The sequence below is a fragment of the Alexandromys fortis genome, unplaced genomic scaffold, assembly GCF_014885135.2.
Source record: "Alexandromys fortis isolate MF-2015 unplaced genomic scaffold, M_Fortis_MF-2015_v1.1 scaffold_392, whole genome shotgun sequence".
NCBI lineage: Eukaryota > Metazoa > Chordata > Mammalia > Rodentia > Cricetidae > Alexandromys > Alexandromys fortis.
The window spans coordinates 55,264-79,171 of NW_026068295.1; the positions used below are offsets into that span (position 1 = coordinate 55,264).

Below are 23,908 nucleotides of genomic sequence, written 5' to 3' on the forward strand. Positions count from 1 at the left end.
CCCAGTGATGTCTCTCCTGGTGCCTGGACCGGAACTCCTTGCTGCTTGCCGTATCTCGTAAACAAAGGACCTACCTAGCTCGCTGCAGGCAGGCTAGTGGGGACAAAGGAGCTAGCACCCTCCCGTTTGCCCTGCCGATTCGGATTCGGTCCTAGAGCCCGAACAGGCTGGGCTGGGAGATGTTATGTGGTCTACGAGGGAAGGGAGTCAGACGGAGGGGGGGTAGGGTTGTGGATGCAAGCCTTTAAATTTTTTATTTTCCTTCTTCCATATCCCAGGTGCTATCATTACCAATCTGCATCACCACACTTTGTTTTATGGAAATCAAACCTATGGTCTTGTGCATGCTAGGCAAGCACTATGCCAACTGAGCTCTATAGTCAGCCCCTACACAACAGACTGTTCTCAGTCATAAAACAGAATGAAAGTGTGCAAATTGCAGGACAGTGGATAGAACTAGAGACCATCCATCATTTTCAGTGAAATAAACTAGGCTTGGGAAGATAAATACCAGGCTGGGGAGATGGTTCTGCTGTGCAATTATGAGAATTGGAGTTTGAATACCCAGATCCCACATAAAAATCGAGCCAACATTTAGGAATATATGTATATTTTAATGAAAAATGGTTTTTTTCATTAAAAGAGAGGAGAGGTATATGGGGGCCTGGTGGGAGGAAAGGGAAAGGAGAAATGATGTAATATAATTTCAAAGATAAAATACATTGAAAAAAACCAAACCAAACCAACCAAACAAAAATACCAAACAGGCAAATGTGGTGGCTACCTGTAATCCCATCACTGAAGAGGGAGAAATAATATGAATCTCTGTGTCAAGCTGGCTAGCTAGACTACCCAGAATTGGTCTTTCATTGGTTCAAAGAGAGAACCTGCCTTAATAAATAAATAAATAAATCAACTTCCAGCCCCCACAGGCACACGTGACCTTGTGCGGCCACATGCAAAGATGTAAGCATACACATTTTACACATACACATCCAAAAGAAAAGACAAATACCATGTTTCCTCTCATGTGGAAACTGTTTACAGCAGTTTTGATATTTGTGTTCTTTTGAATGTGGGGAGTGTGTGCATATATTTGCCATACCAAGCATGTGGGGGTCAAAGGACAACTCATGAGAGCCGGTGCTCAGGTTATCGGGTTCAGCAACAAGGCCCCTTACCTTCAGAGTCAACTCAACATGGGAGGTGTATTTTAAATAAAAAGAATATAACACGAAAGGGGAAACATGAGAGGTATAGAAGGGAAGTGGGAAGAGGAGGAGGGAGAAAAGGCTGCTAAATGCTAAAGAACAATAGCAGTGGTGGCGATGATCAAAGCACATTCTTTGTGAATAGGGAAATGCTACAGTGATACCCCTTTGTGCAGTTATTGTACATTAATAAAAATTAGTAGATAAATAAGGGAGCTAAGTATTCCAGAGTCAACTTTGAGTCAACTCTGTTTTTGTGCCATGTACTATGTGTTACATAAGATCTAGAAAATCCTACTAGAAATCAAATTTGTTAGTGAGTGAATACTTTTCTTTCTTTCCTTCCTTCCTTCCTTCCTTCCTTCCTTCCTTCCTTCCTTCTTTTTGTCCTTTCTTCTTTTTATTTTCTGCTCTGCTGTGAATAAGTTTCCTAAATTACTTATTTTGAACATGACCTTTTGGGTTGATTAATGTCTCAGGTTTTGTAGTGATATTGTTGGGAGTTTTGCTCTTAATTTTTTAAAGTATGTATTTATTCTTTGAAAGTTTCATACATGCATGAAATGTGTCAATCATATCATGCTCCATTTTACCCCCAGCTTCACCCAAAAATCCTTATCACTTCTCCCTTCCAACTCCATGTCCTTTTTCAACCGACTGAAAGCTATTAGTTCTTCCAGTATGTGCATGGATATAGGGCCATCCACTGGAGCAACCCATCAGAGGCCACATACTTGAAGAAAACTCACTGTTCTTTCCTCGGCAGCCATCAGTGCCCTGAGCTTCTACCACAGCTGTGTTGGAATGTTGGCTGGCCTGACCTTGTGCAAGTTTTGTGCCAAGTAATTAGAGTGTCTGTGAGTTCTTGATTGCAATGACCCTGTTGTGCCCAGGAAATGCTATTCTATAGCATTCTTTCACAACCTTGGGCTCTTAGGATCTAATTTCACTGTTTATTTAAATGTTAAAGAAGCTATGAAAATCAAGTGGTTCATAACAAATCCATCATCAAACAACGCAGAAGAATGGCAGAATTGAGACTTAGAGGAAGACTGGGGACTGTGTATCATGAGAGCGAATGTGAGGTCTCAAGCAGTTGGCTGTGTATTCAGAAAGAAGAAAAATACACTCAAGCAAGGAGGGAGTTTTGCCAAGTGTTTGGAGAATTTAGATTTTGAGCTTTTTGTGCTCAACTTAGCTCTGTTCAATGATGTTCCAAACTTATTACCAGAGGGAGAGAGGGAGGGTCAAAGTTAAAAGCAGCATTTATAATTGGTAAGTATCACATGGATAATACAAGGAGACAGCCTTCATTAAATTTATCCAATTTTATGACTTATGCTTATAGGGTTAAGCAAGGAGTCAGATGGGCAAGACTTCACAGAGGAAGCAGTGTGACTGGAAGAACCTATCAAAGCCAAAGCCTTGTTTACACGCCTCAATTCCCTTGAGGATGTCCAATTACACATTCAAGAGGCCAGTCACTAGAATCACATCCCATGTGGGCAATGAGGTAAGATATCATCAGTGGGAGGAGACCTTGGTCAAGCCCCAACAAGCCTGCTGGCAGAAGAGACTACAAGGACTCCAGGCCTACATCAGTGCAGGAGAACTTTTGAGCACCTCAGATCTTGCCAAAGCTTTGCAAGATCTTAGACCTGGAGGCACAGATGCGTCTGTTTCAGAGACTCAAGCAAACAATGTTGACTGTAGGTCAACCCATGAGTCATCTTCACATTTGGCAGACATGATTCCAGAAGCAGGTATCCCACAGAGCCTTTACAATCAATTTCTCGTCACTGAAGAAGATATTAGCAAACAGGAAAAGAAAGTGAAAAGAGCAAGAGAAAGACTGGCAGTTGCCATGATTGCACACAGGCTAGCAAACGAGGCAGAGAAAGTGAGGGGGTCAAAGAAGGCAACCTTATAAATACAGGGAGGGGAAGCTGGGGAGAAGATACTGCAGAGGGAATGCAGAATTGTTTTAATACTTCTTTGCAGTGTCTCTTGTTATTGTTTTAAGAGTTGAAACTTTAAACTTAACAACACTTCAATAAAATTCTTTGTTCAATGAAAAATATATAAATGATAATTATTATTTTTCTCTTACTCTACCCACCTCTTTCTCTGTATTGAAGGTCAAACCCAACTTTTTACTCATACAAGGTGAATACTCTACCATAGACCTACATCACCCAGCCAGTAATTATTATTTTTTAAAATCATTTTGGGGGCTTGAGAGAGGGCTCTGTGATGAAGTTCACTGGCCAGGTATAACTTCCCCACATCTACATAGCAGATTACAACTATCTATAATTTCAATTCCAAGGGGATCCATTGCTCTCTTTTGATCTCCACAGACACTAGGTATACACACAATACATAGACATAGATGAAAGCATATACATACCAAATTATTTTTAATTATGTGTGTCTATGTATTGCTATGTGCACATGAGAAGAGGTACATGAAGTGACCAGAAGGTTTTGTATTCCCTGGAACTGTAGCTATAGGCAGTTGTAAGCCATCATGCACTGGCGTTGGGAACCAAACTTGGGCCCACTGTGAGAGTTTTAACTGATCTTAAATATTGAACCAAATCTCTAGCCCCAGTAATTTTTTTTTGAGATGAGAATTGAGATGAGAAAACATTTTTCTAAGTTCTTTATAGTCCTATATTCACTCACCATTTTATTTTTTAAAAAGCTTATGTACATGAGTGTTTTACCTACATGTATGTCTGTGAACAGTATGCAGGGTTGGTGTCCATGGAGGCCAAAAAAGGATATTGGTTCCCCTGGAACTTGAGTTATAGACAGTTGGGCGCTTCCATACAGATTCTGGGAAACAAACCCAGGTCCTCTGGAAGAACATAAAGTACTCTTAACTTCTAAGCCATCATTTACTAGATACCTAATAGTCTTGCATTTCATTAGTAGTGTTTAAAAATATTTTTGCCTTCTGACATTCTCAGAATGCACAGTCTCATAGTAATCCCTCTTTTTTGCCTTTACAGTCTTTTTGTCCCTTCTTAGCAATGATCCCTAAACCTTAGGTTCAGGGGTTACGTTATATGTGTATCCATTGGGACTGAACTCACAGCTCTGCATTTTGATTGGTTATGATTTTCTGTAATGGTGTGTGTCTGCTGTAAAAGAAAAGTTCCTTGATGCAGGGAGGACTACACTTATCTGTGTAAAGGTATATGATACAGTGTTTTGATGTGCCTATATAGTAAGATGACTTTACAAATTAACAGCTATTGTGTATTACTTTTCTAATTACTAATGAAATACATGTCAAGTCAACTTGAGAAAAGAGGTTAGTTTGCTTCATAGTTTGAGGGGGCAGTCAGAAGGCTTGGCAGCAGCAATATGAGATAGCTTCTCACATTGTATTTGCAGTCCGTAAACAGATAGACAATGTTGGGTTTCTATTAACTTCCTCCTATTTATTTTCTTCTTATTCAGTCTGAGATCTCAGGCCATTAGATGGTACCACTCATGTTTAGGATGGATCTTCTTTCCCCAATTAAACTAAGTGTATTAGACTAATACAAGTGTATTACTTGTATTACTAATACATTTGTAAACTAATGCACTTGTATTAAACTAATACAAGTGACAAATCTTTACAGTACACAAGAGCATTTGCCAGACCTGCTGACATAGCTTTTATATGCCCAGCAACTGAGGAGGTGGATGTGTGTACGTGGGGTCAGAGTTACAAGCATTGACTACAGATCTACAGGGGGCACCACAGAATTCTGTAGTGCCTTGTCCTTACAGATTGTGATGGCTTATTCTTGGCTGTTAACTTGATCACATATGGAATTAGCTAAACCACAAAAGGCTGGGCCCATCTCTGAGGGATTTTTTTCTTAAGTCATTTGAAGGGAAAACTCACTTTTATTTTGTATCTCTGGTAAGATACACCTTTAATCCAGATCTTTTGAAGTGGGAAAATCAACCTTTAATGTGGGCCACACCTTCTGCTGGCAGCCCTTGGAAAGACTTGGAAGAAATAAGTTTGCTTCTCTCTTTGCTTGTTCTTGCTTTCACTATCAATTCAATTCCTTCACTGGCATTACAGCCCATTTCTTCAGGAGTCTGACATATACTGAAGACAGTTAAGATGTCCAGCCTTGTGGACTGAACAAGTACTGAATTCCTGGGCCTTCCATTAATAGAAAGCCATTGTATGCTAACTGGACCATAACCTGTGAGACATTTTAACTAATCCCCTTTCTCTTCCCCTGTATGTATGTATTATATATATATGTATGCATGTATATAGATAATAGATATAGACTATATATAGTTGTAATAAACAGGTATAGGCTTAATCTGCCTAGCCACAATATATTGGATTTATACAATGTTTCAGTATTCATTTAAGTAACATTTTAAGTTTTATGTCTGTTTTCTAGATAACTTTTATTACATTTTGTGGGTGTGAGTGTGTGTATGCACATGCATGTGGTGCCAGGTATCCATGTGACAGTCACAGAAGTGCTTGGGGTTATTGGTTAACTCATTCTACTATGAAAACCCCAGAAATCAACTCAGGATTTCAAGTTTGGGAGTAAGAGCTTTTATCTGCTGGGATTACATGTGTGTGCTGCTACACCAGGCTGCCTCTATTTCTTTTGATAGTTTGTCTACAGCAGTACCTTGAATTTAAGTAATTCTTTTCCTTCCTGCTCTACCTAGCTCATGTCTTTGAGTCTCCATCCCTTTAGCTATTATGAGTAAATAAAATCATTGAGGATGGTGTCTTTGTCTATGTCCATGGGATGCTGCTATAACACAAAGCCACAGACCACTCAACTAATAATTTATTCTCTTACAGTTTTGGTGGCTGGGCATTCCAATATCAAGGTAGTTGCATCTGAGGTGTAGCTTCTTGCATCATCCTTCTCTGGTAGAAGGTAGAAAAACAAAGGAGGAAAAATGATAAGTACCTTTTTGGAATCAAAGGAGGCAGAAGAACCAATGCCCACAAGATCTTTGTCAATAGCAATTTGATTCCATTTGTGGTGATAGAGAGATCCTACATTATCAGAACACTTATTATTCTCAACTTTCAAAATGATTGCCTTGGTACTCTGTGAGTTTGGGGGCAAAACCTGAAAAAAAAAACACTCATCCCTGAGAGACCAAAGAAACAAAACCACCTAAGTCTAGTTGGTGAACCACTGGAGTTGCTTACAGGTAAAGGTAGCTGATCACAGAAGTGTCTACCCCAGGATGGGGGACTACTATTCAAGACAGCTGTAGCCTTGAGGATCCCTGCAGAATCTGAAGGCAGTTACATGGGTATTCTCCTGTGGCCAGCAATTGTTTACTGTGTTTTATCCTTGGAGATAGGCCCAGTGAATCTTGTAACTTTCTTTCCCTGTCACCAACTTCATTTTTTTAAAATAAAGATTAACTTTTATTTATGTTAATTATGTTAATAAAATAAAGATTATTTATTTATTTATGTGTTTGTGTGTCTGTATATGTGTGTACATATATGTGCAAGCAGGTGCTTTCAAAAGTTAGAAGAGGGTGACTGGAATTACAGGTGGTTTGTGAGCCGCCCAGTGTGGCTATTGGGAAGAGGACAGATGAGCAGTATGTGCTCTTAATTGCGGACCATCTTTCCACCACCAACTTCTTAAGGGTTAGGAAGCTCCCTCAAACTCAAGGTAATGTTTAAGTTAGAGAAACTAACTACAGAACACCTGGGGATTGCATTTCTAACATACAGATTTTGTAAGGGACACTTATACCACAGCAGGAATATAAAAAAGATAACATATACAGAGTTTGTCATCTGTTGTGTTTAACATGTGCTAAATTTTATCACCTACTGTGATGTTAATTTCACAATAAAAATCACATCTATATAAGTTTTATAAGATTAAATATAAGTCCAGATAAGATTAAATTATGGTTGTTTGGGAAGTTGTTAATTAATGCATAACTGTAATAAGTATGACACTTAGCAATAAGAATTTGAACTATCATGTTTTTGAGTGTATTCTCAAAGAAAGACTGCTTAAGTAGACTGAGGGTGCAAGACTAACACCAAAGGAAGTTTCCAGTTTTGTCATTTTGAGTCTTAGCCATTGACTGTCATCACTTATGATTTTCCAGATGGGTAGAGGCCAGCTTAAGAGTGTATACTACTCTTCTGAAGACCCAAACTCAATCTCCATCATCCACATCTGGTGGCTCGCAGGACTTTGTGACTCCCCTCCTGGGGTATCCAACACTCTTCTGGCCTCTGCAGGTACCTGCACAGAAGTGGCATGACACACACAGATAAACAGACACATACATAAATTATATAGATGTAATTTCTAAGAAGTATGTAGAGATCATACAGTGTATTCCAGAAAATTCAAAGCAGGATAGTTGTGAAGCTAGTCTATACTGCTTGCTTATGTTCAGAGCACAAGAAGATAAAAGAAAATTTAAATGGCTTGACTTTTCCTATTGTCCTCCTCCATGTTAGTTTTCCATAATGCTGTCAGGTTCCAAGGTCTAACTCTGGTTTTGGAGTCATTTCTGACACAATCACTCATTCCTTTACCTATTTACCATTTGGGATGATCCAAAACGGGGGTGGAAATCCTATGGCAGATGAGTTCAGAGAATTTAAGTTTTTTTTAATTAATTTATTTATTTACTAAAACTTTCCACACAGGGTATTTACGTATAAGAGAATTTAAGTATAAGAGAAACTTGAGATGGCCAGACCTTCCTGGGGTTGAGGAATTGGAGAAACACATCAGTGTGATGACTGTCACTGGAGTCAAGGCAAGGCATTCAGTGTGTGACTAGGAGTGTGCATACCACATTGAAGGGGTGTGTTCATTTTACACCATGACAATTTTTATACTGGTGTGGCTTGAAAGTAGATATTCTTCTTAGAGTCTCACATATTTAATCACTTGGCCTCTCCAGCTGCTGACACAGGGGTGGTTGTGGGAAAGTTGTGAAATGGAGCCTTGCTGGAAAAAGAGGTTTATAGGGTGATGAGCTTTGAGATGTTATAGTGTGGCCCTGCTTCCTGTTTTTGTTCCTTAACTGCCTGTGTAATATAACTAGCTTGGTGCCTGCTCTGGCCACCACCATATCTCCACCATAACTGACTGTGTTCCACTGGAACTGTAAGACAAACTAAGCCCTCTTTTATTTTACATTTTTATTCATTTTACAAACCAACCACAGTTCCCCCTCCTTCCCATCCTCCCACTCTCTCTTGCCTCCATCTCATCCCATTCCACATCCACTCCTCCCAAAGGATAAGATCTTCCATGGGGAGTCAACAGAACCTGGCACTTCTTTTCTTTATGTTGCTGTTAGCAGCCAAAAAGTAACTAATACAACAGTTTGATAAATTCTGCTGTGCTTGAAGAATGGGATACCATGAGGCCACAGGCGACAACAAAGTGTCTCCACCAGGACCTAACAAAGGAGGAACATTTCTCTCTTGTCTTCAGGGACCTCTTCAGGGATCAAATCAAGAAAGTCACAGGTGCTGAATCTGACCCATGAGGTTTATTTATTCTTTGGACCCTGCTAGGGGAAAGGTACTGCTGGCAGGTGGAGTCATGGGAGCTTCCTCAGGTCTAGGTGAGGCAGGTAATAACCGAGGCGGTGACGTTGAACCTGATAGTCTCCCTCCTTTTTTCTTCTGCAGACAGTCACCTGTGAGTGTCAGGAGAAGTCATAAGAATGAATTAGCCAGCCAGCCGGGTAGGAGAGAAATCAGGAATAAAAACATGACTAGTACCAGAGCCGTGATACTTCTTATATTACTCTTCTTCCTTTTTCTGTTTAGGTTTCTCCTTTAAAACACCCTTTCCCCTTTCTAGTCTCATTAATTCACCCATATATTTCCTTCTGAATTAATTTATTAATATTAATTAAACACTTAGCTATCAACCATGTATAAAATTGTCTGTCATCCATCAATAATTTAGTCTCTACTTGCAACATCAGTTGCCTCTGTATATTATCTATCAACTTGCAATCCTTTACGATTCTATCATCTATCATGTTTTAATAATATATTCTCTATTATCTATAAAGCTACTATCAAACATCTGTGTAGCCTTCTGTCAGCATCTGTCCACCATCTATTCATCATCTCTATATATATTTCTAACTATCCAGCACTTATCTACTATTTATATTTTTCTCTAATATTGTTTTCTTATCTCATTCTCAGCTTGATTCCTGTGCTTCTTCCCCACTGTGATTCTTTTAGCTTAAAAGGGAAATAACTCACATGCAATAAAGTCAACATATTTAAAGGGAATTATAGCGAAGCATAGTGGTATGTGTATCTACTCCCAGCAGTTAGAAAGTTGAATTAGGGAGACTTTTAATTCAATGTTAGCATGGGCTATATTGTGAAATTCTGTTTCAAAAAGAATGAAATAAATTATGACTTTTAATTACAACTCCCTAAACCATCATTAAGAAAGGGGATGAAAAAGCACCTATTCATTATCTCTGTGGTCTGTTCATCATAATTCTTTCTTCCCTGCCATTTGCAGACATAACTACGTTTGCATGATTCAAGAAATCAGGGCTGATTTCTGTATCTACAGGTTAACCACTCACTATTTTTTTTATTATGGAATAGCATTCAATTGTTGAGCTATACCTCTTGATGGAAACTGAGCTTGTTTAACTTTCAGGTTGAGTTCATTCTCTCTTCTTTCTTTTCTTTTTGGTTTGGATATGACTAAAAAGGTGACTATGCCCATTTTTTTTGTACAGGTCTTTGGACAGGGTTTTTTTTCTTTATAGTCTTCTAAAGGACTTTTTCATATGATATATTTTGATTGTTTTCTCTCCCCTAACTCCTCTCAGATCTTCTCCATCTCCCTAACCCAATCGACTTTGTGATCTTTTGCTTTCTCTCTCTCTAAAAAAAAAGCAAGAAAAAAATCAAAATGAAAATCCAATAAGACAAAAGAGTGCCAAAACAAAACAAAATTTTCCCATCCCTCCACTCCAAAAATCCCAATGAAGTTTATTTTGTGTTGGCTAACTACTCCTGCCCATGGTGCTTTCTCTGGAGTGTGGTTAATATACCTAGTGACACTCCACTGAAGAAAAATCATTTGTCCCTTTGCCAGCAAAGATCAATTGTAAAGAACTTCTTGGTTAAAGGTGGAACTTTGTATCTCCCTCCCCTTTTCAGTGCCGGAATTTTGTCTGGCTTGAATTTGTACAGCTCTTATAGAAAGGCATGTTTATTTTTCTTGCATAAATTAATAGGATTGGGATGGTTGTGTAATATTGCAAGTATATATAACTCTCAAAGAAATGATCAGCCTACATTCTGTTAGCTCTCAGTAAGAGTTCCTGTTACTTCAAATCTTTGCCAACACTTACTAATATCAGCCTTCTAGTTATTGTTTTATTCATTTTGCTATGTCACTGTATTGCACTAATGACTAATGTTAGAACTTTAAGATCCATTTTAGAGCATGCTGACTACAGTTAATGTAATATATATTTCAGAAAAATCCAGGGTAAGACTCATACCACACAAAAGGATATGATGATATTTACTTGGTTTAGTCATTTAATGAATACTTTGTAAATCATACAAATACACATTATCTGCCAAATAGAAATAAAATAGATACTAGGCATGGTAAAACACTTATCATCCCACTACTTAGGAGGCAGAAACTGGGAGGTGGGAGAGTTTTTGAACTCAAGATCCTTTTTTGCTACCTAGTGAATTTGAAGCCCGCCTGGGATAAAAGTAAATTAAATAAATATCAATAGCAGTAAAATTAGAAAAGAGAGATTAAAGTGACCAGCCACATATAATCTAGAAGAAAATGTTCATAAACCATATCACCAGCAAAGGACTTGTTTATGTATAATAGACAGTTGTACTGTATAACTCTAGGGCCTTATTTTATGAATGCAGTGTTATTATGCAAACATTATAGACAGTATTTAAACAAGCTTAGATGGCTACAATGACACTAGGCAGCATCGTTTTTGGAGGCCATTGTCATTGATGTGTCCTAGGACCATCCTCGACCAAAGAAGTGCTATATGAGTCTTGCCTGTTTAAAAGTTCTTAATAATGCAGTATTGAGAACACAGGAAACCCCACAAACTTCCTTGCTCACCAGGAAACAGCACATCAGGCATGTGATGAATACCAGTAGTACTGCCAAGCAGATGAGAATGATGGCCCAGAAGGGAAGACCTGGGAAGACAAACAGTGGAATGAATCTCCTATTGCCCCCTCTGGCAATCCTTCCTGAGCCCTGTGTGGCCTGAGGATGGGTAAGAATCTTGTGGAGAGAGCTTAGTGATTCAATTTCACATAAACCCACATCCCATTTCTTCCTGTATGGGCTTCCAGTATGACGGAATCCTTAATGTCTGTCCACTTGGTCTCATCAGTCCTTGCCATGGTTTGACCCTCTTTCATCTTGATCCTCTGAACACAACACTTGGTGACAGTGTTACAGAGAAAGTGCTCCTTATGATACCCCAGGCATGGATGACTTACCAGAATTCTTTATCACATCATCATCCCTGTTTGAAGAATACCCTGGAAATAAAAGAAAACAGAATGCGCATGAACATGTCTTATTTATTTATTTACTTATTTATTTTGAACTTTTTCAAGACAGGGTTTCTTTGTGTAGCCCCTAGCTGTCTTAGAACTCACTCTGTAAACTAGGCTGGCCTCAAAGTCAGAGAGCCTCCTGCTTCTGCCTCCTGAGTTCTGGGAATAAAGGTATGTCCCCTACATTGTTTGGCCAGCCTTCTTTACTGTTTGAGGCTAGGTATAAATACAAGATCTTAGGCATGAGAGAATAGTTTTATACCACTGAGATAAACCCTCAGTCATTCTTTACTTTCTCCTTTTTAAAATTTTTTGCTCTTTTGAGACAGGATTTAATTATGCCCCAGCTGACCTGGAACTCACCATTTTTTCCAGGCTGACCTTGATCTCACAGAGATCTACCTGCCTCTGCCTCCATAGAACTTAGATAAAAGACATTCATCATCATGCCTGGCTATTCATTTAAATAAAACTTTACAGAAATAAAGAAAAGTAGACAAAATAATGTAATAATTCACTGCTTAAATTTAACTATTTTATCCAATTAAAATAGTATTTACAAATGATTGCCATATACCACCCTTGCTTCATTGAGCATTTTAATTCAAATTTTAAAATCTAGCTAAGAACCCATGCCTGGGAATATCATCTTGCCTTCCCTGACCAGTGAACCTTACCATCCACAAGGACACTCTTCCTGTCCAGTGTGAAATTCAGCAGCTGGGTACCATTCTGTGTCATCCGAAGGAATTCCTCATAGATAGCAATTCTGTCCACTCGCCGAGCCAATGGTGAGAAGTTACACAGGGAATCTACCCCTGTGTGGTTGCTGTTGGAGACAGACCTGAAAAGGCACAGAGGATGAAGAGGGGTGCTTCTTCTTCTACATTTATTATATATTCTCCATTGCTATTCTCTTTCGCAGAGAATTTTGTCCAACAATGTCCACATTCTGCACCTGCACTTTCAGATACAGGTATTAGTTGTATCATATTGCTACTTTGTACTAGAAATGTGGCTAGGCCTAAATGAGTATACTGTATTATATTTATCTGAAGGTTCTGTGATCATTGTGTAATGGGGCAGAAATATTTTACAAGCCAGAGGTCAGGGAGGAGGGCTGTGAGATATGTTTTCCAGATTTACCTGGGTCACTGCCTTCATGAGGTCACAACTGCTGTTGGTTGCCTACAAATAGCTTGCACAAGATAAAGCCAGGTGAAGACCTTGTTGCTGAAGGCAGAATAGACTTTTTTTTCATGGGACATGAGAAATGAAGCTGAAACTGACCATGAAGATTCATCCCTAATCGTCAGCTTTCACAGCACTGGGAGATGCTATGCAGGATTCTGGGGAGGGGGTCACTAGCACTCTTACTCAGCTGTTAACCCTGGGAGCTACAGTTATGATCAGTCTAGCAAGACTTTCTCATGGGTTCAATAATGGCACGAATAGTATAGGAGGAACCAATTGCTTTCCAATTCGATTTAAGACCTGCTTGCTCTACAGGAGGAAACATATGCCTGGTACTTTAAATCTGACCAAGAATCCAGAGTTGTGGAGCTCATAGCCCCCATGAGTGAACCCACTACTATTACTTTGCTAAATGGACAAAGTTGACAGAGTCCATCAACAATGAATCATAATCACATGGAGTCTGCAGTACCATGGGCTCCTAGGCGAGATTCTGCCATCTTATTGAACAATGTTTTTATTGTTTATTGGTGTGTGTGTGTATGTGTGCATGCATGTGTGTATGTGTGTGTGCCTGTTCGAATATTGCCAATTTTATGCGGGTGTGTATTTGCCATAGTTCTCCTCTCTGGATTCTATGATCCCTCCTACCAATCACCATCATATCTGGATGGCTTCACAAACCCAACTAAGTTTCTAAGATGGTTGGACTTCCTGCTTTATGAAAAAGCTAGCTTTTAGGCAACAATTTTATATCCCTTAGGCTGTCTTTCCTAAAATAGGAACCAAGAAATTATGAAACAGAAAGTATTTTAAGTTTCTCTTCCCCTGCCCAGCTCTGGGGTAACAGGTGCATGAAGCCATGCCAAGTTTTTGGATGGATTCTAGGGATTCAATCTCAGGTCTCCATTTTACTTACTGAGGCATCTGCCTCCTCCGCTTTTGAATGTACATTGTCACTGCTATCCCTGACAAGACCACTAGAGGGGAGTGCTGTCCCATGATGGTTCCTTGTGGGTGTATTGTTACACTGTAGAGACTCTACACAATAATAATTTCCCAGATTTGATGGTGCAGGACTGTAATCCCAGCATTCTACACCAGAGGTGGAGGTAGTGAGAGCAGAAATTCAAGGTCATATTCAGTTACATAACCAAGAAGTCCTCAGGGCACTGAACTGGCATTTACCTGAAGGCTAAAACTTGACAGTCGGAGAAATAACTCTTGATGCTGCTGTTTCTGAAAAGCTGGTTGAGCTGAAAGAGAGAGGAATGTTTCCTATGTCAGAACCTCATGTTCCACTGTCAAAGAAATTTAACAGATGCAAGCCCAAACATAGGATGTCTTGTTCCAGGGTATGGCACAGCGGCAGCACCCTTTGCCAGCTACTGGATCTCTTGTTTTCTTCCTAATTTATAAATGGGAGTAAGAATGTGTTCTCTGGGACTCTTATTTTTAAAAAATTACCCACTGACCCAGTGTCAACAGTCAGCTTCTGCCTGGGGGTGAAGTGGACAAGCAACATGTTTCTCACCGCATATTCAATGCTTCTCTTGTTTTGCTGGTGTTTTGTGGTGCCTGGCTCAACTATGTCTTGGGAATAGGGTAGGTTGGTGATGGTGAAGTTCAAGTTGAAATGTTGAGAGCTGGAACTGGTTGTTGGGATTTCTGTTGGCAGAAGAGTGGGTGGCTTCATATCTTCAGAGAGAGAGAGAGAGAGAGAGAGAGAGAGAGAGAGAGAGAGAGAGAGAGAGAAACTTTCATATTAACTATTTGTCAACAACCAATCAATCATTCTCTGTTCATTATGGGCACCCAAGGAGGCAGCTCATCTTAGTTTGTATGTAGGATACTAAGGAGATGGTTCAGTCACTCAGTTAGTATGTGCTCACTGCACAAGAAAAATCCTAGCATATCCATTGGATGTTTTGTCTAAAGGATGCTATCTATGCATCCTAGCAGAAGAATCTTTGTACAATGAAAATATCACTAAGACTGCCCCAATGCTAGGATTACTCACAACTCCTTTGAACTGTCAATATAAAATTCAAGTTTATTTCACTGTGGTTTTGTTTCACATGTGTATATATGTGTAGAGTGTTATTTTATAAATACAAAGAATGCAAGAAATTGGTCATAAAAATAATCCAATAAAAATGGAGGAAAGGACTAAACAGAGAACTCTCAACAGAGGAATCTAAAATGGCTGAAAGACACTTAATGAAATGCTCAATATCCTTAATTATCAGAGAAATGCAAATCAAAACAACTCTGAGATTCCATCTGACACCAGGACGAATGGTCAAGATCAAAAACACTGATGACAACTTATGCTGGAGAGGCTGTGGCGAGAAAGGAACACTTCTGCATTGCTGGTGGGAATGCAAGCTGGTATAGCCCCTTTGGATATCTGTATGGAAATTTCTCAGAAAATTAGGAAACAACCTTCCTCAAGACCCAGCAATACTACTTTTGGGTATATACCCAAAGGATGCCCAATTGTACCACAAAGACATGTGCTCAACTCTGTTCATAGCTACATTGTTTGTCATAGCCAGAACCTGGAAACAACCTAAATGCCCTTCAATCAAAGAGTGGATAAGGAAAATGTGGTACATTAACACAATGGAGCACTACACAGCAGAGAAAAATAATGACATCTTGAAAATTGCAGGCAAATTGATGGATCTAGAAAACAGCATATTGAATGAAGTAACCCAGACCCAGAAAGACAATACTCACATGTACTGACTCATAAGTTGATTTAAACATAAAACAAAGAAAACCAGCCTACAAATCACAATCCCAGAGAACCTAGACAACAATGAGGACGCCAAGAGAAACATACATGGATCTAATCTACCTGGGAAGTAGAAAAAGACAAGATCTCCTGAGTAAATTGAGAGCATGGGGACCATGGGAGAGGGTTGAAGAAGAGGGAAGAGGCAGGAAGGGGAGCACAGAAAAATGTATAGCTCAATAAAACCAAATTAAAAAGAAAATAAATAAAAATAAAATATGAAAAAAAGCTTGCCTAAAGAGCAGAAGGTAAAACTTAAGCCACTAGAGGCCATGCAGTGGTATTACACATCTTTAATCTTAGGATTTGGGAGACAGAGGCAAATGGATCTCTTTGAGTTCAAGGGCACCCTGGACTACACAAGACCAATGCAGAAGCAGATCCAGATGGTGGTGGCTCAAACCTTTAATTCCAGTACTAGGGAGTCACATCTTTTTTATCCCAGCACTAGAGAGGAATATTAGGTTGAAAGAGGCAGGAACTTGCTCTCTTTCAGTATGAGGATTTCACAGAGGTAAGAGCTCTCTAGTGGCTTGACTGCTTTGCTTTTCTGATCTTCGGGTTGAATCCCAATATCTGTCTCTGGGTTTTTATTATTTTTGCTACATGTGTATGTGGATGCAAATGTGGGAGCCAGGGATTGACACCAAGTGTCTTCCTTGACCCCTATCTACCTTATATAATGAGTCAGGGTCTCTTATTGAAACATTATTGACTAGACTAGCTGGTCAGTTTTGATGGGGGCCCTCTTTCTTGTCTTCCCAAGTAGTGCAATTACAGCTAGGCTACTATGTTGTGATTTTAACTGTACTCCTCTTATTTGTTTAGAAAGCACTTTAACCACTGAGCAATCTCCCTTATCCCAAGGTGAATCTTATTGATTAGGCATTCAAGGCCCCTTCTAATCTGGTTTCTAGTGACCTTTTATCATTAGTTACTTATCCATTCCACAACTCCCAGCATGGTCCTGTAGGTCCAGAACTAGATATACAGAAGGTATATGGGTGCTGAACTTTCTTGGCTTAGGTAAACCAACTTCTCTATTCTCCCATCAAATTATGATGTTGTGAGCCAGTGAGCCCTCACTGAGGGAATACTCTCAGAAAAACTCCATGCCTTATTTATCTTGATCACTTCTACTCAATATAGAGATTCAGTTCAGGTGCAACATTCTCCAGAAAACCATCCTTATTTATATTATGCTATCTGACTCCTCTTCCATTGAAATTTCTCACTCTATCATAATTATTAATTCAGAGTCTGGTGGTTGCATGAAAGGAAGCATTTGATCAAATTGATAGAATTTTCTTTATTATTAGAATGATTGTTTATTTGTTTATTATTGGAAATGGCCTTGACATTACAATATTCACATTCTAGTTTTCTTCTTGTTGTGTGGAAGTTAGATAGTGGAATGGGAATCCTATCTCAGATAGGAAAAGGAGCTCTGACATACCTGTTGTGGGTTCTGGATGCACAGATGTTAATGGAGAAGCCAGGATGGTGGTGGGTGACTCAGGAGCTGGAACAAGATTGTCGTCAAGATGAACAGAGACTTCATATAATGAGAGAGCCTTCCATTAGTGGTCCAAATCATGAATATTATTACCAAGTGGTTCATGAATAAGAGTAAAGAAAAGAGTAATTGTCTGAATAGAGGGGGACAAGCCTGTGAATGTAATTCATTCAAGATAGTGAAAATGGATAGCAGGAAATAAAAAGTGGATAGCGGGTGGTAGAAAGTGGACAGCGGGTGGTAGAAAGTGGATAGCAGGTGGTAGAAAGTGGACAGCGGGTGGTAGAAAGTGGATAGCGGGTGGTAGAAAGTGGACAGCGGGTGGTAGAAAGTGGATAGCAGGATGTAAAAAGTGGTAAGCAAATAGGCCAGATGAACTGGAAGACAAAAAAAAATGCAGAAGAGATGAATGCATGAGTATCATGATGCTAGATAAATAGATATTCAAACAAATTTAAGAAGAAAAATAAAGAGAAGGTAGAATGATGGAAGATTTAAGGAGGAGTAGATAAATATATGTACATGATGATAGATGGGCATGTGGGTGGGTAGATGAATATATGGGTGATGGATGCAATGATTGGTGTGCGTGGATATGTGGATGGATGGATGGATGGATGGATGGATGGATGGATGGATGGATGGATATAGAAAGAAAGGACAGGTTGGGGGCAATGAATGCCAAAAAGATAATTGGGCAGAGAATGTTGGTAGATGGATAGATAGACTGGCCAATTAGATAAATGTTTAGACATATAGGTCAGTGGGTACATATGGGTGGGTCTAGAGAGTAGGTGAATAGAAGGTTGGATATATACATATATATGTATATATACATATATATGCAGATTAATAAAAGTTAGAAAGAAGTAATTTCAAACAGGCAAATAGACAGAATGAGGTAATTTGTAAATGAATGGACAAATTGACAGATGCAGAGGTAGGTACTTATATGGATGGGTATCTAGGTAGGTGGGTGGTTATTTAGCTGGTTAGATTGGTAGGTAGGTATGCATGTTTTAGTAGATAGACAAACAAAGAAAAGAATTAATTAATGAGGGATAAGTAAGACAATGGGTGGAAATATTGATGAATGAATGTAGGTATGAAAATGGATTAAGAAATGAGAAGTAGAAAGAAAAACAGAAGGAATGAAGGTAGTAATACATGAGACTGGGCAAGGAAGTGGACGGGAGAAAAGACAAGTAGATATGTGGATGGGTTATGATGTATGCAAATGGATGGATGGATAGGTGGAAATGTGGTGCCAGAGGATGAATGAGTAGAAATGTGGAAAAAAGGAGAGCTAGAAAGACAGAGGAATTGATCCCTGAACAAGAGAATGTGAACATTTTGCCTAACACTTCAGTAGCCATCAGAATTTTCAACTTAATAATCATGCTCCCACTAGGGGACATTTTACTTGTGTTAAAAAGACATGAACTACAGTCTTCATCTGAACTCAGCCCTGTAATTCTGCAGACAACATTTGTATAAACATCTTGCTCCAATTAAGCAAAGTGAAGAAAAATCAGAAATCTAAAACTTGACCTGGAATTCCAAGAAGAGGCCAGGGACAGCAAATTTTATTATACTAAGTCTCTTTAAAGAGATTCATTTATGCTTAGGGAAAGATTCCTTTAGAAATGAATAGAAATGTGTGAACCAAGACCTATTTAGGTCAAACTTAAACATACTTGTAGGAAGTCCTTCTGCATCATGTTCATTATAACCTATAACACAAAAGGCACACATAAGGGTAATGAACAACAAGGTCTTATATATTACACCATGCCTTGGTACACCTGGGACAAATATGAATAGCAGCTATTTCTGTCCTAAGAGTTAATATAAATGTCAACATGAACAAGAATTTATTGCCATATCAGTCAGATTCAACATGTCCTTACCACTTCTAGAGCATGCTCCTAACAAGAGCTCCTAACAAGAAGATCTCTTGTCATACCTCAATTCCCATTTGTATGTACCCGTCTATACTATCATCTTCCCTCACATGATCCCTCTATCTATCCATCCAGTTGATGTCCATTGAGTCCTTCCTATACATGGTTTCCCCACTCTCATTTGAAGAATACAGTGCTGTCTGTGCCTCACTGGAACAAACTGCATATGAAACTTATTTGTCTCTGGTGCCAAGCTTAATTTTTGGCTAAGATGCTTGGTACTATTAAATAGACAACATATTTAACCACATTAATTGTGAACTTTATGAAGTCTAAAAGCTTATGTATGTCCCACAATTTCAGATTATAGTGATCAGATGGAAACTGAGATCACCATAATTCTGATTAGTAAGAATCTGTTGTAGGAGTGTGAATTCCCCTTCCTTCCCTTCAGTTCTTATCATTAAAATGAGTGTAATAATTGAAAAGACATGTGAAATTAAAGCAAATACTGAAAATTAAAAAAAAAATTGAAAAGACAAGATATCAACACTTTGAAATGTAAGATACAAGCAATGCTGAATTGAACTAGAGGCTCATTCACTGCTGACTGATGTACCTTGTATCAAAAGATGAAACACAGGCTGCTGAGAGAGAAAACCAAATAATATTTTTACTTACCTATGAGCCTTGTGTGTTATAATACCAAATGGTCAAAAAGGATGTGCTCACAAGTGTAATTGTGGTATAATTATTATGGGCAAAAACTCATTTAATTAAAAATTTTGGGCTTATTTCAGAGGAAGTAATTGATTGTTGGTATTGAAAATATAAAAACCTTTATTTGAGAAAGTAATTATCCCCACAGGGAAACTTACTTTGTGTCCCAAATAGACATGGTATCAAACTGGTTTGTAAATAGTTATATTCAAAACCATAGAAAATGACAGTTCAGGGTTGGTCAACAAGTATTCATTTGTATTAGAAGGTAGTGCAGAGAAAAAAAAGAAGACTCAATATGTTTAGAACGACTATTGAAATTTCAGGCATAGAGAAGACTATCTTTGCTGATAAGCTCAGAGAAACTTTCATATAATTGTAAGTATATGAACATAAAGAATGCTAAAGAACATTCACAGTAAACCACAGAGAACACTTACCATTGACATATAGACTGTCCTTGTCCAGGGAGTAGTTCCCCAGCTGGGTGATTTCCTGAGTTAGTTTTCTCAGCTCTGTGTACAACTCTTTGATGTCCATTTCAGGATGAATAGGCTCATGGTAGTAGGCACAGATGGCATCCACACCAGTGGCTGTTCCATTCTTCTTAGGCCTAGAAAGAAAAGAGTGTGGAGCCTTTAGAAAAGTCATAATGTAGATGAGAACCAGAAGGAAGGAGGAGGAATGAGAATGGTAAAAATGAGCAGTGTTCATTCCTTGCAAAGAGAGAGAAAGTAGAGTCACCTGAGGGAATCCAGTCTGCAACTGGAGTTGAAGGAGTCATTCTGGAACACGTGTCCAAGCTGTAGATGGGGAAGGAGGAGAGAAATGAAAGCAGGTATTGGACAAAGGGTTCTTATGGGATCAATCTCTCCCAGGCTGCTGGGATAAGGTTCTCACCAGGTAGTGGAGGACACTCTCAGTTGAGCTGAACATAGCTGAGCCATTGCTCATATTTGATGAATATGGAAGGTTGGTTATGGTGAAGTTGATTGTGAGGGTTTTTAGATGGTGCCCTATAGCTGCAGGAAGAGAAGAGATTCAATTGAGAATTTGCTTGTTGCCAGAGTGAAATCCTGTTCTCACCAGTTTGGCTTTTCTTTCAGTCTCCCACCACATCTCAACATTTCCAATCAGGTCAGAACCTACACAGCTTGCCAACTCCACAGCACACAAATTTCCTTCTCTTAACATTTCTCATATTCATTCTCTATTCATTCTAGCACTGGTATTATCTTATGACCAGCACTCACTTCCTGCAAACAGTTGGATGCAATGTCTAAATATGTTATGTATCTGGATCACTAGGAGCATCTTTCTCAAATGAAAACTCACACTGGGATAATCTGTAATGCTACAACCCATGGTTCCATGTGCACTCTCTGTGTCCAGGTTGCAATTGAAGACTGACCCTAGTGGTGGCTAGTGATGGTTGTTAAATAGTCACACATGGGGATAAGAATTGAAGAATTGCTTCATCAAATTGACCTGTGGGCATATCTATGGTGCATTTTCTGGATTGATATTTATTTAGAGGACCCAGTGAACTATGAAGAACAGCAACACCAGGCAGGTTGATTCTGCATATTGCTTTCATTGAGACCTTGGCCTCTCTGAAAAGATTGGTTTGTTTTTGGGTCATCTTTCCTTTGTAAATGAGGAGGTGTGGACTAAAACCTAAGTTGTGTTTGACTGATACATACTTGTAGGAGTTTCTTCTGGACCATGTTTATTATAACCTAGAAAATAGAAGATATGTCAGAGGAAGGGAGAGTAAAGAAAAGGATTCAGCATGTTTTGATCCATATGGCACAACACCACCCTTATGTAGATTTGTGAACATGTATTTATGTTTCAAGACCTGACAAGTCATCCTGGATGAGAATTTCCTGATATTTCAACTATACACATCTCTTTCCACACCTCTATCATGCTCCAATATATTCTTACAAAAACATATTTTCACATCTCACTCCTACAACAATATGCCTCAATACACATTGTTATTTCCCTTCCTTTCTGCCACTATATATCCAGCAAGAAGATTGTTATTGATCATTTTCTATGGGAAGGATTCCATTTTAATCTGAAGTATATAGTACAAACAGAAAGGAGGAAAGGAGCTAAAGAGCAAACAAAGAGGCAAATCTGCAGGCAAGAAATCACCACAACTATTTGTGAATAGAGATCAAAAGAAAAGTGAATGAGGATAGAGAGCTGTATATACATGGTATATACTGAGAGGCTGGAGAGGCTAGACTCTATAATAAAACACATCTTGTCTGTGAAGATATCAGACAGATAACTGCCAGATATGCTCCTCAGATTCGGGTGATTAAAGATAGGCAGGGTCATTTGCTAACAAAACCAGAGGAAGTAAAGCAAAGATGGAGACAAGACTTTGACACCCTTTAAAAAGATCCTAATGCTGTCAAGGTAGACTACAATAAGAAACACTTCAACAGCCACTGAGAAACCACAGAAAATGAGGAAATATTAAATATTGACAAAAATGAGCTAGAAGACGCTATAAAGACAGCAAATGCAAGAAGATCACAGGAGTGGATGACATCACAGTGGAGAGGTTGGAGACACCTACAATAGGCTCAGAGTCTGAGGAACTTCTCAGACTCTTCAGAGATATATGGGAACATGAAGTGATTCCCATAGAATTGAGCATTCAATCATAATTCTCATACACAAGAAGGACAAGCTAGACTGCTCAAATTACAGGGACATTAGTTTGTTGTGCCATAACAGTAAGATTTTCTTCTCCATTATTTTGCATACAATCAAGGGGAGAGCAGAGGAAATTATAGCACAGACCCAGTGTGAATTCAGAGCTAACAGGAGCACAATTGATCAGATCTTCACTTTAGGACAACTAGCAAGAAAATACAAAAAATTAAAAAAAAACTTGTACGTCTCTTACATTGACTACAGGAAGGCTTTGAACAGCATTAGGGGAAAAGCACTTTAGGAAACAATCGCGTTCTACAGGTACCAAGGTAAAAATCAGAAGAATACCAGAAAATACCTATAAAGATACTTTTGCATCAGTCAAAGGCTGTAGAGAGCTAAGTGATCAGTTTAAGACAATCCTAGGAGTGTTTCAGGGACACATCCTCTCACCACTACTCTTTAATATATTCCTGGAATAATAATACTAACAGCCCTCAAGGATGAGGAGATAGGCATGCAGATAGGTGGTGTGTGAATCAATAACATGCAGTTGGCTGACAACACAGCACTGCTTGCTGAAAGTCCAAATGAGCTGCAGTTCATGGTAAATAGAGTGGTGGAAGTAAGTGAGAACCTTGATATAAAAGTAAACATGGAAAAGACTGAGATACAAAACTTGAGAAGGGCACACAGGATTTTAACTTATAATAAAGAATCAGAACTTCAAGCAAATAGTCAACTTTGTCTATTTGGGAGGTAATCTTGGTTCAAAAGAGAATCATTTCAGACCTCAAGAGGCAGACAGGGATAGAGAGGGCTACATTCCAGGCACTAAGAAATGTTTGATGAGCAAAAGACATAACAACAACGAACCTTTCCATAGCCAAGAGGATAATTATGTTTTTCCTTGGGTTCACCTTCTTATTTAGCTTCTTTAGGTTCACCAATTATAGACTCCGTGACCTTTATTTATGGCTAGAAACCAAGTATGAGTGAATACATTCTATGTTCCTCTTTTTGGGTCTGGGTTACTTCACTCAGGATAGTGTTTTCTATTTCCATCCATTTGCATGCAAAATTCGAGAAGTCATTGTTTTTTTACCACAGCATAGTACTTTAATGTGTATATATTCCACACTTTCTTCATCCATTCTTCCATTGAAGGGCATCTAGGTTGTTTCCAGGTTCTGGCTATTACAAATAATACTGCTATGAACATAGTTGAACAAATGCTTTTGTCATATGATAGGGCATCTCTTGGGTATATTC

General features: G+C 38.8%; 2 protein-coding genes across 58 annotated transcripts in view; one reads left to right on the top strand and one right to left on the bottom strand.

Annotated features, from left to right (window-relative positions):
• Mbd3l1 (methyl-CpG binding domain protein 3 like 1) overlaps positions 1–6,571 on the top strand; it is a 59,467-nt gene extending 52,896 nt beyond the window's left edge. For all 8 annotated transcript variants that reach the window (XM_050132508.1, XM_050132504.1, XM_050132507.1 and 5 more), the window contains one exon: positions 2,560–6,571. In XM_050132508.1, the coding sequence (XP_049988465.1) occupies positions 2,578–3,141 (564 nt within the window). In that variant the 5' untranslated portion in view covers positions 2,560–2,577 and the 3' untranslated portion in view covers positions 3,142–6,571. The remainder of the gene's footprint in view (positions 1–2,559) is intronic.
• Positions 6,572–8,746: 2,175 nt separating this feature from the next.
• The window catches only part of Muc16 (mucin 16, cell surface associated), a 187,966-nt gene continuing 172,804 nt past the window's right edge, over positions 8,747–23,908 (bottom strand). For 39 of the 50 annotated variants that reach the window (XM_050132491.1, XM_050132490.1, XM_050132487.1 and 36 more), the window contains 12 exons: positions 21,661–21,696; positions 20,858–20,979; positions 20,702–20,760; positions 20,398–20,570; positions 19,031–19,066; positions 17,274–17,339; positions 14,552–14,715; positions 14,206–14,273; positions 12,501–12,667; positions 11,764–11,805; positions 11,375–11,454; positions 8,747–8,915 (listed from right to left, as the gene is read on the bottom strand). In XM_050132491.1, the coding sequence (XP_049988448.1) occupies positions 8,817–8,915; positions 11,375–11,454; positions 11,764–11,805; positions 12,501–12,667; positions 14,206–14,273; positions 14,552–14,715; positions 17,274–17,339; positions 19,031–19,066; positions 20,398–20,570; positions 20,702–20,760; positions 20,858–20,979; positions 21,661–21,696 (1,112 nt within the window). In that variant the 3' untranslated portion in view covers positions 8,747–8,816. The remainder of the gene's footprint in view (positions 8,916–11,374; positions 11,455–11,763; positions 11,806–12,500; positions 12,668–14,205; positions 14,274–14,551; positions 14,716–17,273; positions 17,340–19,030; positions 19,067–20,397; positions 20,571–20,701; positions 20,761–20,857; positions 20,980–21,660; positions 21,697–23,908) is intronic. The other 11 variants (XM_050132488.1, XM_050132493.1, XM_050132476.1 and 8 more) reach the window with 4 other exon arrangements.